Source organism: Hemicordylus capensis, chromosome 6 (genome assembly GCF_027244095.1).
Source record: "Hemicordylus capensis ecotype Gifberg chromosome 6, rHemCap1.1.pri, whole genome shotgun sequence".
Lineage (NCBI taxonomy): Eukaryota > Metazoa > Chordata > Lepidosauria > Squamata > Cordylidae > Hemicordylus > Hemicordylus capensis.
Genome location: NC_069662.1, coordinates 8,955,231 through 8,968,411, shown reverse-complemented (window position 1 = coordinate 8,968,411; position 13,181 = coordinate 8,955,231). Strand labels below are relative to the sequence as shown.

The following is a 13,181-nucleotide window of genomic DNA, read 5'->3' as shown; positions in this document are numbered from 1 at the left end:
AGTTGTTGCCATTAAGCATAATCTATTTTGGCTTTGCTGGTCGTGGGTGGAGCACCAAAACAACCCCCACCCCCTACCACATCTTTTATTCAGTCACTTTCAAGCCAGTTTCACTGGCTTGCTTTTAAGACCTCTGCAGATTTTGGCCACACACTATCAAGGTTACTTCAGGAGATACCGGCCACACACCGTCCAAGTTATTATGTGGCCTAGAAGCTTACTGTATTATTATTATTATTATTATTATTATTATTAACATGAAAGCATGCATTCCCAGAAAACTGATTCACACATCCACTAACCCATCCTGCGGTTTTTCTGCGCCCCAGCATCACCTTAACTCGGCTCTCCCAAGCCACCACACCCCAGTATGTGTCAGAAAAACAAACCCAACCCGAGCCCGGTGGGCAACGTGGCCCTTACCTGTGGCTGCAGAACCACCTTGAGGGGTACCGTCACTCTCTGTCCCGAACCGCCCACCACCTGGGCCTGCTGCACCGCAGAGACCCCCAGGGGGGCCTGCTGGCCCGAGGTGCTGACCGGAGGCTGCTGCAGCAGCTGGATCTTCTGGGTCCCCGGCTGTTGCTGCTGCTGGCCAGGCTGCTGGACCTGGAGCTGGATGGTGACGACTTTGGCAGGCTGCCCGGGAGTGCCCTTGGCCTGGCTCAGAGCGGCCAGCTGGTTCCCCTGCAGCACAATCTTGCCCGGCAGGCTCCCGAGGACCACGTGGCGCTGCCCTGGGGCGCCCCCGCCAGCTGGCGGCTGCTGCAGAACCAGGGTGATGCGCTTCGACTCCCCCTGAAGAGAAGCAACGGGGAGGTTAGCTGAAGGGGCGGCAGCCCCGTGCCCAAGAGAGCACCGCTTCCCACAATTCCCAGCACCAAGTGCCAACAGAAGTGGGGCGACTCGGTTTCTCCAAGGCTGTACTGAGCGGGTGATCCGATAGCCTTTTTATTCAGGCTTTTGGCCAATGGGCTCTCCTTGCCCTTTTTGAAAGTTTTAGCGACCTTTTGTTCTGTTTTTATTGTTTTATCTTGTTTCGATGTTCATTCCATCAAACCTTATTGTTTTATCCTGTTAACTAGCCTGGGATCTTAGAATAAAGGGCAGTATATAAATTTAAATAAATAAATACAACAGCAAGTTCAGCATTTGAGGAAAATCTGGTACTAGTATTTTTTTTTTTAAAAGAGCAGATATTATATATATATATATATATATATATATATATATATATATATATTTATTTATTAGTTATCCCTATTCAGACATTATGTTGTGTTAGTGTATAGACATCTGTACACCCACACACCTGTTTGTCTGAAGGCCTGCATCCATTTTAAAAGTGAACCTGGGTACAGACCCCTCAAGTGCACGGTACAGAAAGTAAGTGTACTGCCATACCAATGTTCCACATAAAGTATGAACTGCACCGTGTATAGATTTGTACAAGTATTCCCTCTAACAGGGATTCCCAGATGTTGTGGACTACAACTCCCATCTCCCAAGCAAAAGAATTGTAGCTGGGGGTTATGGGAATTGTAGTCCACAACATCTGGGAACCCCTGTTAGAAAGAACACTGATCAGTACCTGTGTACACTCAGGTACAAGTGCTGAGCATCACATGTGAACAGGGTTACTCTCAGCTCTGCCACTGAAAAATGCAATCAATTCTGAGAATATTGCTAGCTCTCTTGATCGTAGCAAAACAAAGTGAGAAGGTTTTGCGCAGCAAGTGTTCAAGACTAGCAGCCAGAAGGAGTTTCCTCTCTCCATATTCCTGTCTGCCCCCTCCCGTCATGAACTTCCCCGTCTCATCTTCAGAGTCAAGCTACACAGGAAGAAATACCATGTAGTATACCCTCTCCTGGGACTTCACCACTTTGAAATGTAGAGCTGTTTGTGTGGATGTGGCTGTATGCTTTAATACTTCCCAGAGTTTAAAATAAGTAAAATCCATGTACATGGAAGTCTAATACATTAAGGAAGAAGAGCTTGAGACAATCTTCCTCACTGACAGACTGGATTTCAGCATTTGGCAGACCTTTTATGTCATTAAGGAGTTAAAAATGCAAAAGGCACACCATGCATCTGCAGCGTGAAGTGATACTGTATTTACCCAAAACCAAGTCTAAATTTATCCCCCATGTTCTTTGATGCTATAAACTGGGATGCATGCGTGTGTGTGTGTGTGTGTGTGTGTGTGTGTGTGTGTGTGTGTGAGTGTGTGTTCGGTCTTAAATCCAGAGTTTTCTTCCTTTTGGATAAGTACAGGTATAATCTGTACTTTTAAAGGGAATTGTCTTAAATTCAGAGTCATCTTCTGTTAAGGTGAATATGGTACTGTCCCAGGTTGCAGACGGGTGAGAGAGGCTTTTCTAGTCCTGGGGTTCTTAGTGCAAAGTGCTTATGGGGGAGTGCAAGGAGAAGAGACCGACAATACGGAGGAAGGAGAAGCACCCGTCTCTGCAACTGTCACCTGCTCTCATCGTCTTGCTGGACTATTCTCTTGGTCTTATTCCATAGCAGGTAACACACCAGAGATGGGGTAAAGACTGCCGCCATCTTGTTCCCTGATCCCCAGCCCCTGGTACTGCTTGTGGTGCGAAGAGAAAGCAACCAGGGACCATTCTTACAACTGCTGCCCAACAGAGAAGCACCATCTTCTGCAGCCTGTCTTCTGGTGCCAGGTTCTTCCTGCTGGAGCCACAAGAGGGCAGAGCCAGAAACTGGACTGTTCTGGGTTCTTTTAACTGTCTACACCTAATGGCACAGCAGGAAAATGACTTGACTATCAAGCCAGAGGTTGCCGGTTCGAATCCCCGCTGGTTTGTTCCCCAGACTATGGGAAACATCTCTATCGGGCAGCAGCGATATAGGAAGATGCTGAAAGGCATCATCTCAGAGTGTGGGAGGAAGCAATGGTAAACCCCTCCTGTATTCTACCAAAGACAACCACAGGGCCGTCCGGAGCCACCACCAACTCGATGGCACACTTAAGTAGATCTGGCCTGAAAGGTGGCATATAAATGAATTTATAAAAAACCCCAAAATATTGCTTCTCTGCCAGAAGAAAGTCCATCAGAAACACATGTGATAAATCAAACTCATTAGCAGACATATCCACCAGCCTGACCACCTCCTTATATACAGGATAGTTTTAGTTCTCCTTATATATAGGATATAGTTTTATTTTGCTACGTAAGCCACTTTGAGATTTTGGGGTGGGGGCCCCTAAAAAGTGGTATATAAATATTTTAGGAACACAGGAAGGTGACTTATACCGAGTCAGACCCTTGGTCCATCTAGCACAGCATTGTCTGCTCTCACTGGCAGCAGCTCTCCAAGGTTTCAGGAAGGAGTCTTTCCCTGCCCGACCTAGAGATGCTGCCAGGGAGTGAACCTGGGACCTTCTGCAGGCAAAACAGATGCTCTACCACCAGGCTATGGCCCCATTCCTAAACAATGAGCTGCCTCATAGCCAGTCCAACCAACGGTGCAGCTTGGGTTGGTTTGGATAGTACCTTACTGGCCTACATGACTAGAAAAAGCCAATCAGGATGGCTTCTGCGGATGTCCCAATATCCTCCCAGCATGTCCATTCACGGGAAGGTCCCGGTTTCAACCCCTGCTCTGCGGCCATTCGGGTGAATGGCCCACCCCCAGGCAATAAAGGGGCATGCCAAGAGGGTATCATGCTGCTTCCAGTGGCATCTGGTGGGCCACTGTGCGAAACAGGATGCTGGACTAGATGGGCTTCCTTGGGCCTGATCCAGCAGGGCTCTTCTTATGTTCTTATGACATCTGCAGAAGACACGAGCTTCACTCTCAGCGCATCCCCTTTCTAACCAGGCCAGTACGGTCTGTATGAACCGGCCCCCGGGGCTGACAATGTCTGCTCGGGTTGGGGCCAATTCTCTAGACCCAGGCAGCACTAGATCTTTTCAAACTGGAGATGCCAGGGATTGAACTGGGGACTTGACACAGGAACAGGGGAAACTGCCTTCTACCGGGTCAGACCATTGGCCCACCTAGCTTAGTACTGTCTACAGGCGGTATAGAAATCGAATTATTATTATTATTATTATTATTATTATTATTATTATTATTATTATTATTATTTCTTGTTTGCACAGTCAGACAGGTGTTATTGACAATAATAATATTGACATTATTGACATCATCATCATCATCATCATCATTACACAGACCGGCAAAGGCTTTTCCAAGGTTGCTTGGAACCTTCTGCATGCAAGCATGTGAGTGCTCTGCCCACCCCCGATGGAGAAGACTTTACAGCGCTCACACATGTCGCCTCCCATGCAAATGCGACTAGGGCAGGCCCTGCTTAGGAAATTGGCCAATCCATGCTTGCTACCACAAGACCAGCTCTCCTCCAGTGGAGACTTGCCTATGGGCCGGGCCAACCAGCTATGACTCCTGCCCAGGTCGGGCAACTGGACTGCGTCCTGCGCCCCACTTGCACGGCGGCCCACTCACCTGCGCTGGAGTGGAGGTCAGCGTCACAGCGGGCTTCAGCGGCGTGGCTCCGGTGCTCCCCGTCGCCTGGCTCTTGATGGGCTGCAGCACCAGCTGCTTGACGGGCCGGCCGGGCTGCACGAGGCGATGGAGTGTTGCGGGGGCCCCTCCCCCGGGGGAGACTTTGGTGGCCAGCACGGCGTTGCCCGAGACGATGGAGACGCCGGGCCGCAAGGGGGTGCCCGTCAGCACTTTCGCAAAGGTCACTTTACCCCCGTTGGCTGCGCCGATGGGCTGGGCTTGGATCTGGGCCACGTGGGCCCCCGCCATCGAGCCCCCCGCCGGCGCCTTCAAGATGACAATTTTCGGGGCAGGAGGAGGCGCGGCTGCTACCTGCTGCCCTCCAGTGGAGGAGGAGGGTGCTACAGCTTGCGTGGGGGTTGCCGAAGAGACGCCCATGAATGGGTTGCCCTGGCTGAGGACCTCCTGGTCTTGCGGGGCCTGCAGAAGTCCTGGCTGGTCCTGCTGGGGCAGTTCAGGCACAGTCTCAGGCTGTGTATCTGGGAGGGGCAGAGTCTGTGGTTGGGGAGGCTCTGGGTGTGGCGGGACCTGCTGTTCTTTGGGGGCCCCTGCCAGTGAGTCCAAGGCCACGCCTGGAAGTCCCAGTGCCTCCTCTATGGGGTCCGGGGCCCCCTGGTTGAAGCTGTCATCTGTCAACGAGTCTAGGCCGAAGAGGTTGGGATCATCAAAAAGGTCCATGATGGGGTCGGCCATGATGGAAGGAAGAGGCGGAGCTCCCAGTTAGGGGAGAGGGGGTTGTTTTGAGGTCCTCTCCCCAACTTCAGCACGAATTCAAGTCTCCAATGGCCACCGTCAGGAAGGGCACCGCCTCATGAAGAAAGAAACATGCAACCTAGAGCTCGCTAGAGAGGATGAAACATGGAATTAAAGTGAGAAACACTACACACGTTAATATCCCAGAATGCACTGCTACCAGCAGCCCACATCCTGCTACCAGTGTTCCCTCTAACAGGGATTCCCAAATGTTGTTGAGTACAGCTCCCAGAATCCCTAGCTGCAGTGGGCTTTGGCTAAGGATGCTGGGAGTTGTAGTCAACAACTTCTGGGATTGTCTGTTCGAGGGAACACTGCCGGGGACACCCATTCAAATCCAGCATCCCTTCTGTTTCTACTCCTATCCATTATTAGATACACAGCAAGTCTACATTATTGTTTAAGAGCCAGTGTCAGACTAGAGTGATCCAGGTCTAGAGTGATCCAGCTTTCATGAAGCTCAGAGGAGGATCTTGTGCCCTTTCAGCCCAACCTGCCTCTCGTGGGGGCGGAGAGGATACGAATCCCTTCTCAGGACAGCGTGGGATAATAAAAACATATTTTATCATCTTCCACTCTTGCCCTTTGAGTCTCAAGTCACCACTGAAGAGGGGCCTTGCCCACGGATACCCCATTGTTTTCCCCATCTCTACTTTGGGGCGGGGGGGAGAGCAAGCTAAGTTCACAGGCAGCAGCTTGTTCATGTCAACAGTTCTTAAGCTACGAATACTGCGCAGGGACCAATGAGTGTTTTTTCAGACTTGGAAGAGCCAGTATCAAATGCCTAGATGCCTTTGACCCAAGGTGGAAGAAGCAATTCCTTCCTCCAATCTTCCCCTCCCCAGTTAATAATCTGAACACACAAATGGCCATCAGGAGGACACACTGTGTTAGCTGCCCATGTAAATATCCTCTGCAACAGCCAACAAAATTGTGGAAACTAGTCAGGGATGCAATGCCCCTTTATGACAATTTGTGAGTATGATTGATGAATAGCCATTGTTCCTGGAAACCCATCTGTTGGATTCCTCTTATGGCCACAGGTATCCTCTCCTCTCCTGCAACCAGCTGCTGCACAAGTTCTATCTGAACTGAAGGAGGGGCTAAGGAGCTACACCTTTTTATACTAAACAGGAACAGTTGCTGCCTAGAAGGCATGCGTTACTGCCTGCAGATCACGATTCTTGCTAGAGGATCAGAACACCCATCCACTGCCCCTCCAGAAGCAGTCACCTGCCGTTATTTCCAGAAAGTTAGTTTGCACATGCATATTGATGAATCCAATGATGATAGCCATGTGTGAATGAACCAGATCAAGACACGCACGACACCTTTGACTGACGGTGGTCAGGATATTTGGCTAGAGATCACCAAGTAGGAAAATGAGCAACTTTCACACCAATGTTCCCTGTGACAGGGATTCCCAGATATTGCTGACTAAAACTCCCATAACCCCCAGCCAAAGGCCACTGCATCTGGGAATGATGGGAGTCATGGTCCCATCTAGAGATCCTTGTAACAGGGAACACTGATTCATACTTGCACAAATCAAGCTTTATCCAAACTGACTTTCAGTGGCCAGGAAAAGGGTTTAATAACTCACACCCCGAGCACTTGGGGAGGTCTACGAGTCCAAGTTAACAAATTAACAAAAACAGAGCAGGTATCTTATACTAATCCTTTTCAGATTGTGAACGCTTTTGGGACAGGAAATGGTCTTATTTCTTTTTCTCCGTAATCCACTTTGTGATTTTTGTTGTTGTAGAAAAGCAGTATATAAATATTTGTTGTAGTAGTAATACAAATAGTAATTACATAGTGCCATCTGTTGATGCTTTACAAAAAATGAGAGCACAGGTTCCTGCCCCAAAGCACTTACAATCTCTATTTCAGCGCAAGGGAGACAATGGAAGGCAAGCGGAAGGAGGCAAAATAAACAGGGGGAAATAGGTTATAGCCCAGGGGCCCTTGAACTTGAGTGCCCAGTAATGTTTCCTCTAAGGCAGGGCTGCTCAACTTCGGCCCTCCTGCAGATGTTGGCCTACAACTCCCATAATCCCTGGCTATGGGCCACTGTGGCTGGAGATTATGGGAGTTGTAGTCCAGAAACAGCTGGAGGGGCCCAAGTAGAGTAGCCTTGCTCTAAGGTGTCTGCTCACACACTTTTTAAAATGTCCACACAGTTAATTTAAGATCCCACTCAGGTTTGAATCGGGAAGGCCCCACTCTGAATGCATGTGCACACACACTGCCTTGATACTGCCACCCAGAACAAAACTCATTCCCCACACAGCTGGGAAAAAAATTAGAGAGAACCCTGGTGCCCAGATGTGGTTGGACTTCAACTCCCATAATGCCCAGTCACAATGGCCTGTGCTAGTGTACCAGTTACATGTATTTAAGCTTAGTTACTGTAGAGAATGGGGACAGCAAGCACCTTTTAAAAATTTCTATCCTGCCTCTCATCCATAATAGAACTCAAGGAAGCGTACAAAGGGGTTCTCTGATGATCACCCATCCAGATATTGACCAGACCCAAACCTTCTAGGTTTCAGCAGAGAAGCTGTCTCATACACTCTCAGACTATACTCCTATGGCCAATCGGACACTTACAGTGCCCCACCTGTAAGGGGCTCAGTATAACTACTTGTTTTGGTTGCCTGAAACTACCAACATGGGGGAGATCCGAGACACCTGGAAAAGTACAATATAAGTGCCTTCTGAGTTGCATGCAGTCTTGTCTTTAAGCATGGCTAGTGAGCAGGAATTTATGTACAGGCATTGGTGGGATGCACCACGGAGAGACCTTAAAGGCCAAGTTGAAGAGAGATCATCCTGGAGAGAATCTATGTGGTCGCTAAGAGTCAACACCAACTTGACGGCGCTTAATCGATCGGTGGGGTTAATTACTCATTTCGTGTCCCCTCCCACCCCATCATTCCTCTGCGACTTCAGCAGTGCTTGAAACATTCCTGGTGGTCGGCTCAAGCTGGTCGCCATTTTTCCCCCTTTAGAAAACAGCAGGAAATGACTCTATGATGTGATGCAAGGTCACTTCCTGGTGATTTCCAGAAGCGGGGGGAATAGAGTAGCAGCACAAGTTGGCCCCGGGAACATTATCGGCACTTAAAAGGACAGTGAAAAAGTTGGAGACAGGTAGGTTTTGGGGACAGGTGAATTGGGGAGGTGCTTCATTACAAGGCTGGTTGAGAGAGTTTGGTCATGCGCAGGAGTGTCAAACAGTTGTCAAGCACTGCAGCCCAGGGTGTCCAGCTGTTGCTGAACTACAATTCCCATCATCTCCAGCCACAACTGAGCGTGGCTGGGAATGATCTGAGTTGTACTTCAACAACAACTGGAGGGCCAAATTTGCCCAGCCCACTGTAGCCCTATTCGTAAGTTCTGTTCAACATTCATACGATCTGTACGCAGTGTGCAGAGGTACAGATACGTAGGCCGGTATAGTCATTCACGTGCCATGAATTGAACGCCGGTGCAGCAACACATGCCCTATCTGTATCCTGCATTTCAGGGGCCCTGTACCCAGGTTCACTTTTTAAAATGCATGTAAACGCAATGTCTGAATAGGACTTGCCTGTGTAATGTTGCCCTGGATGCAGATATGAATACTATGAGACGCTCTCTCTCTCTCTTATATTTTAATTCTATCCTTTCTTCAAGGGGGGGTCAGACTGGTTTAAGTGGTTCCCACTCTTTGCTCCTCACAACAAGCCCATGAGGTAGACTCGGCTGAAAAAGAGTGACTAGCACAAGGGACTCAGGGAGCTTCTTGGACAATGAGGGATTTGAACCCGGGTCTCTGCATTTCTAGACAAACATTCTCACCACTACGCCGTGCCAGCTTTATAACAAACTTACTTATTCTCTCAAGGTATCACCTTTGTCACCCACAAAATGTAGAATGAGAACAGCAAAGTTCTACCTCACTGGGCTGCTATGAGGGTGAATGAGATTGGGGGTGGGGGGAAGAGACCCACCTCTGGGAATCCTAGCATTAAAAATAAATAAATAGTTTTATACTGATGTAATTAGTGGTTATTGTTTCTCATAAGGAATCCTGGGAATTGGTATTTGGGTAGGAACAAAGCTGAGGATTCTAGTCAGAACCTTCTATTAAGGGGGAGAGCAACTGGCCCTATCCACTCCCAGCACAGGACCTCCAGTGTCTGTTGCTGGTGTCTATTTGATGTTTCCTTTTAGACTGTGAGCCCTTTGGGGACAGGGAGCCATCTTATTTGTTTGTTATTTCTCTGTGTAAACCATCCTGAGCCATTTTTGGAAGGGCAGTATAGAAATTGAATCATCATCATCATCAATAATAAGAGACAGATCCTTCACAAAACTCAAGACCTCTGATTCCTTGAGCTTGAATGGAGATGACTTAATTTGCACGTGTTCTCATTTGGGATCTCTAAGCACAGAGTTCTCAGCCCTGTCTACGTGGGACAGCAGTATTTAGCAAATCGCTAAATTCAGGGAGACAAATCCATCCTTCACCAACATGTCCTCCAATAGCAATTCTGCGCATCATTACAGCTTGCCTAATTCACACATAGTAGATACAATCAACATTAAAAAAAAAAACAACAACAACATACAGAAACACAGCATTTGTTTTGAGCATCCAAGCACTAACAGAGAATGCAAGGACAGTCAGCATTTCCAGGATGTAGTCCTCCAGAACAGACACGACTGGCTAGAGTGTCTTTATCAGGTGCAAGACAGTTGCAAGGGAAAATTCTTCTTACCTCAAGTGTGCACTACATGCAAACATGGAGGGAGAGGCCACGAGCCCTCAGAAGGCTAGAGTACATGGAAACTGGGTACAGGTGCCACAGAAGCGGAGCTAAATTATGACAGGAGTAAAGCCAGAACAGAACACAAACCCCAGGTACAGCCGCAATATAGATTTGATTATTCCAAGGCCATGTTCACAAAACTATTTCCTTCAGGTCAAAAAAAACCCTGAACACACTCCTGTTCTGTTCTCAGAGACAGAACTGCAGCAAGGGAAAGCTTTGCCTTCTCTCTGATGCGTTAGCTTTCCATGAGCAGGGAATTCCTTTCCACGGCGGGGGGGGGGGGATTAAAAAAACCCTGCAAGGCTCCTTGCAAAGCTCCCTCTACCTTCCAAAGTGGTACAGTCCCAGGACCGCACACTACACCTGAACATTTTAATGGACCACAGGTTGTGGGGACAAACATACACGAAGGGGGAAAGGAAGAGAGACTTCTCATTTAAAAGGTTTACTTGGAAAAGGACTCGTATAACCAACTAGGATTCTCTTCCGAAAGGTCTCTGTTCTCCAAAGAAAGCCGAGAAGAACTCAGGGGCAGCCCCACACAACAGCTGCTGCACACCATCCTGCTGGTGGGAGGATACATTTCCTATTCTCAGAACACGCATGGACGGGACCTGCAGCCAGTTACTTCTAGCAAACATCAAATGATTTCTCTGCTTTCTTTGTTCCTGTAAGTGCAACCAAAGAGAGATACTAAGTGCCCACTTTCTCCAGATGCGGCTGTCCGCAACAGAATTTTCCACGGTTAGGTGTATCCACTACACGCTACAAGTGTGTCTTTCTTTTCTCCTTTTCTGAGCCATAGTTCATCTGCCAGGGGTTGGCTGCCAGCTCTTATGCCAAGTTAGAATCTTTTTTACCCTCTTCCCTAATCATAAGCTATACAGAGGTTTATAAAAGTTATGCATGGTGTGGATAAAGAGTCGCTTTTTTCTCCCTGGCATAATATTAGAACCCAGGGTCACTGGTTGAAGCTAAATTAGCTGACCGTGCCGGCTCTTTTTAAATTATCAGCGGCATCTGTTCTGTTTTTACTGAATTGTTTTTATCTGGTTGTTAACCAGCCTGGGGTCTTAGGATAAAGGGCAGTATATAAACAAACAAACAAACAAATGCTGGAAGATTCAGGACAGACAAAAGGAAGTACCTCTTGACACATTTACGTAAACTAAACGTTACCTAAATTTGCTGCCATCGGATGTGGGGATGGACAACAATCTAGACCAGGCCTGCTCAACTTCGGCCCTCCTGCAGATGTTGGCCTACAATTCCCATAATCCCTGGCTATTGGCCACTGTGGCTGGGGATTATGGGAGCTGTAGTCCAAAAACAGCTGGGGGGCCTAAGTTGAGCAGGCCTGATCTAGACGGTTTGGAAGGGGGACTAGACCAACACATGGGGGATAGGGCTATCAATGGCTACTAAACTTGGAAGTGATCGACTTCCATCAGGATCAGAGGGGGCATGCCTCTCAACACCAGATACTAGGGAGGGGGCCATTTCTTTCCCTCCCCACCCACACTTGCGGGCTTCCCGAATGCACCTGATTGGCCACTGCATGAGTCAAGATTATGGTCTGGATAGGCCTTGGCCTGATCCAGCAGGGTTTTGCTTATGTTCTTATGAGGATGCAAGAGTTGGTTGCTTTGGCCAAGGAGAGAGACAGACAGACAGAACCCTGCCACACATGCAAACCCTCAAAACAAGAGAGGTGAACCAATTTATCATCTGCCTCTTGAGGAATCAAATCAGTTTACATTAATTTAATAACTAACAACAACAACTACTACTACTACTACATTTCTTGGCTGGCCATAAAAAATTGTTCTCTAGCCAGCTCACAAACAATAAAACAATTGAGTTAAAAACACCCACACCAATTTGCACATTACACAAAAACTGGATATATATTTACAGGAAAGCAGAAGCCAGCCATTGAAGGATGCACAAGGATTTACAACTGAAAATAAAGACCCATCATCAGGGCGATGGCACATGAGTGGACAACCTGAGGCTCGCCAACTGTCAGACTACAACTCCCATTATCCCCAGTTGCAATTCACTGCAGCTGGGGATGATGGGAGTTATAGTCCACGGCCACCTGTGAGCTAGTGTTTCCCTTTCCATTCCTCACTGTTGTAGTTAATACACCAGGACAGTCTCTAGAAAGGGTGTCCTTAGTTCTACAAGAAAACTCACAAATAATTCACTCCCTAATGGTGCAGTGGGGAAGTAACTTGCCTAGGGAGCAAGTGGTTGCTGGTTTGAATCCCCGCTGGTATGTTTCCCAGACTATGAGAAACACCTATACCGGGCAGCAGCGATATAGGAAGATGCTGAAAGGCACCATCTCATACTTCGTGGGAGGAGGCAATGGTCAACCCCTCCTGTATTCTACCAAAAGAAAACCACAGGGCTCTGGGGTCGCCAGGAGTCAACATGACTCAACAGCACACCTTTTTACCAATTAAACAAGAAATCAATGATCTCCTGATTTGAGCAGTCCAATTAAACATACAAGCAGACCCACTCTACCCACATCCTTTTATATTTTGAGGTGGCTGTCCATATACTTAAGACTCCAGCCTGCTCCCCGATCCCGCCCCCACTTCTCCCCATGCGCCAAATGTCTCTCCAGGGCCTTCTCCCCTTCTCTATCACTGGCCACCTGAACACAAATCCCATTGTTCCAATCCAAGGGTCTCTGTGAGCTCCTCATCTGACACCCCATACATCAAGGCCGCTTCCTTCCCCCCACCCCACCTGTAGTTTCAGCACCCCACCGCCCACCCCTCTTCTCTGCCCCCAACATCCTGGGACTTCTCACCCGACAGCCCTTCTCTTTCTCTCTGAAACCCATCACTCTCTGCTCCCACCTCCCTGCTACGCCCCAAGGCCCCACTTTTGTGCACAGCTCCACTTTGGTACCCACAGCTCTAAAACCCCAGCTAGCCCCCTAATGTGACTCGGCAGACTGAAGCCCCCTCGCCCCACCTGCCTTTCCCTCCCCCCTCCCCTGTGCAGCTCCATTCCCTACCCCCCCC

At 48.4% G+C, this 13,181-nt stretch overlaps 1 protein-coding gene across 6 annotated transcripts in view; it reads right to left on the bottom strand.

Moving 5' to 3' along the window:
- CHD8 (chromodomain helicase DNA binding protein 8) overlaps positions 1-13,181 on the bottom strand; it is a 68,246-nt gene that overhangs the window by 40,031 nt on the left and 15,034 nt on the right. For all 6 annotated transcript variants that reach the window (XM_053262118.1, XM_053262123.1, XM_053262122.1 and 3 more), the window contains 2 exons: positions 4,502-5,403; positions 424-798 (listed from right to left, as the gene is read on the bottom strand). In XM_053262118.1, the coding sequence (XP_053118093.1) occupies positions 424-798; positions 4,502-5,254 (1,128 nt within the window). In that variant the 5' untranslated portion in view covers positions 5,255-5,403. The remainder of the gene's footprint in view (positions 1-423; positions 799-4,501; positions 5,404-13,181) is intronic.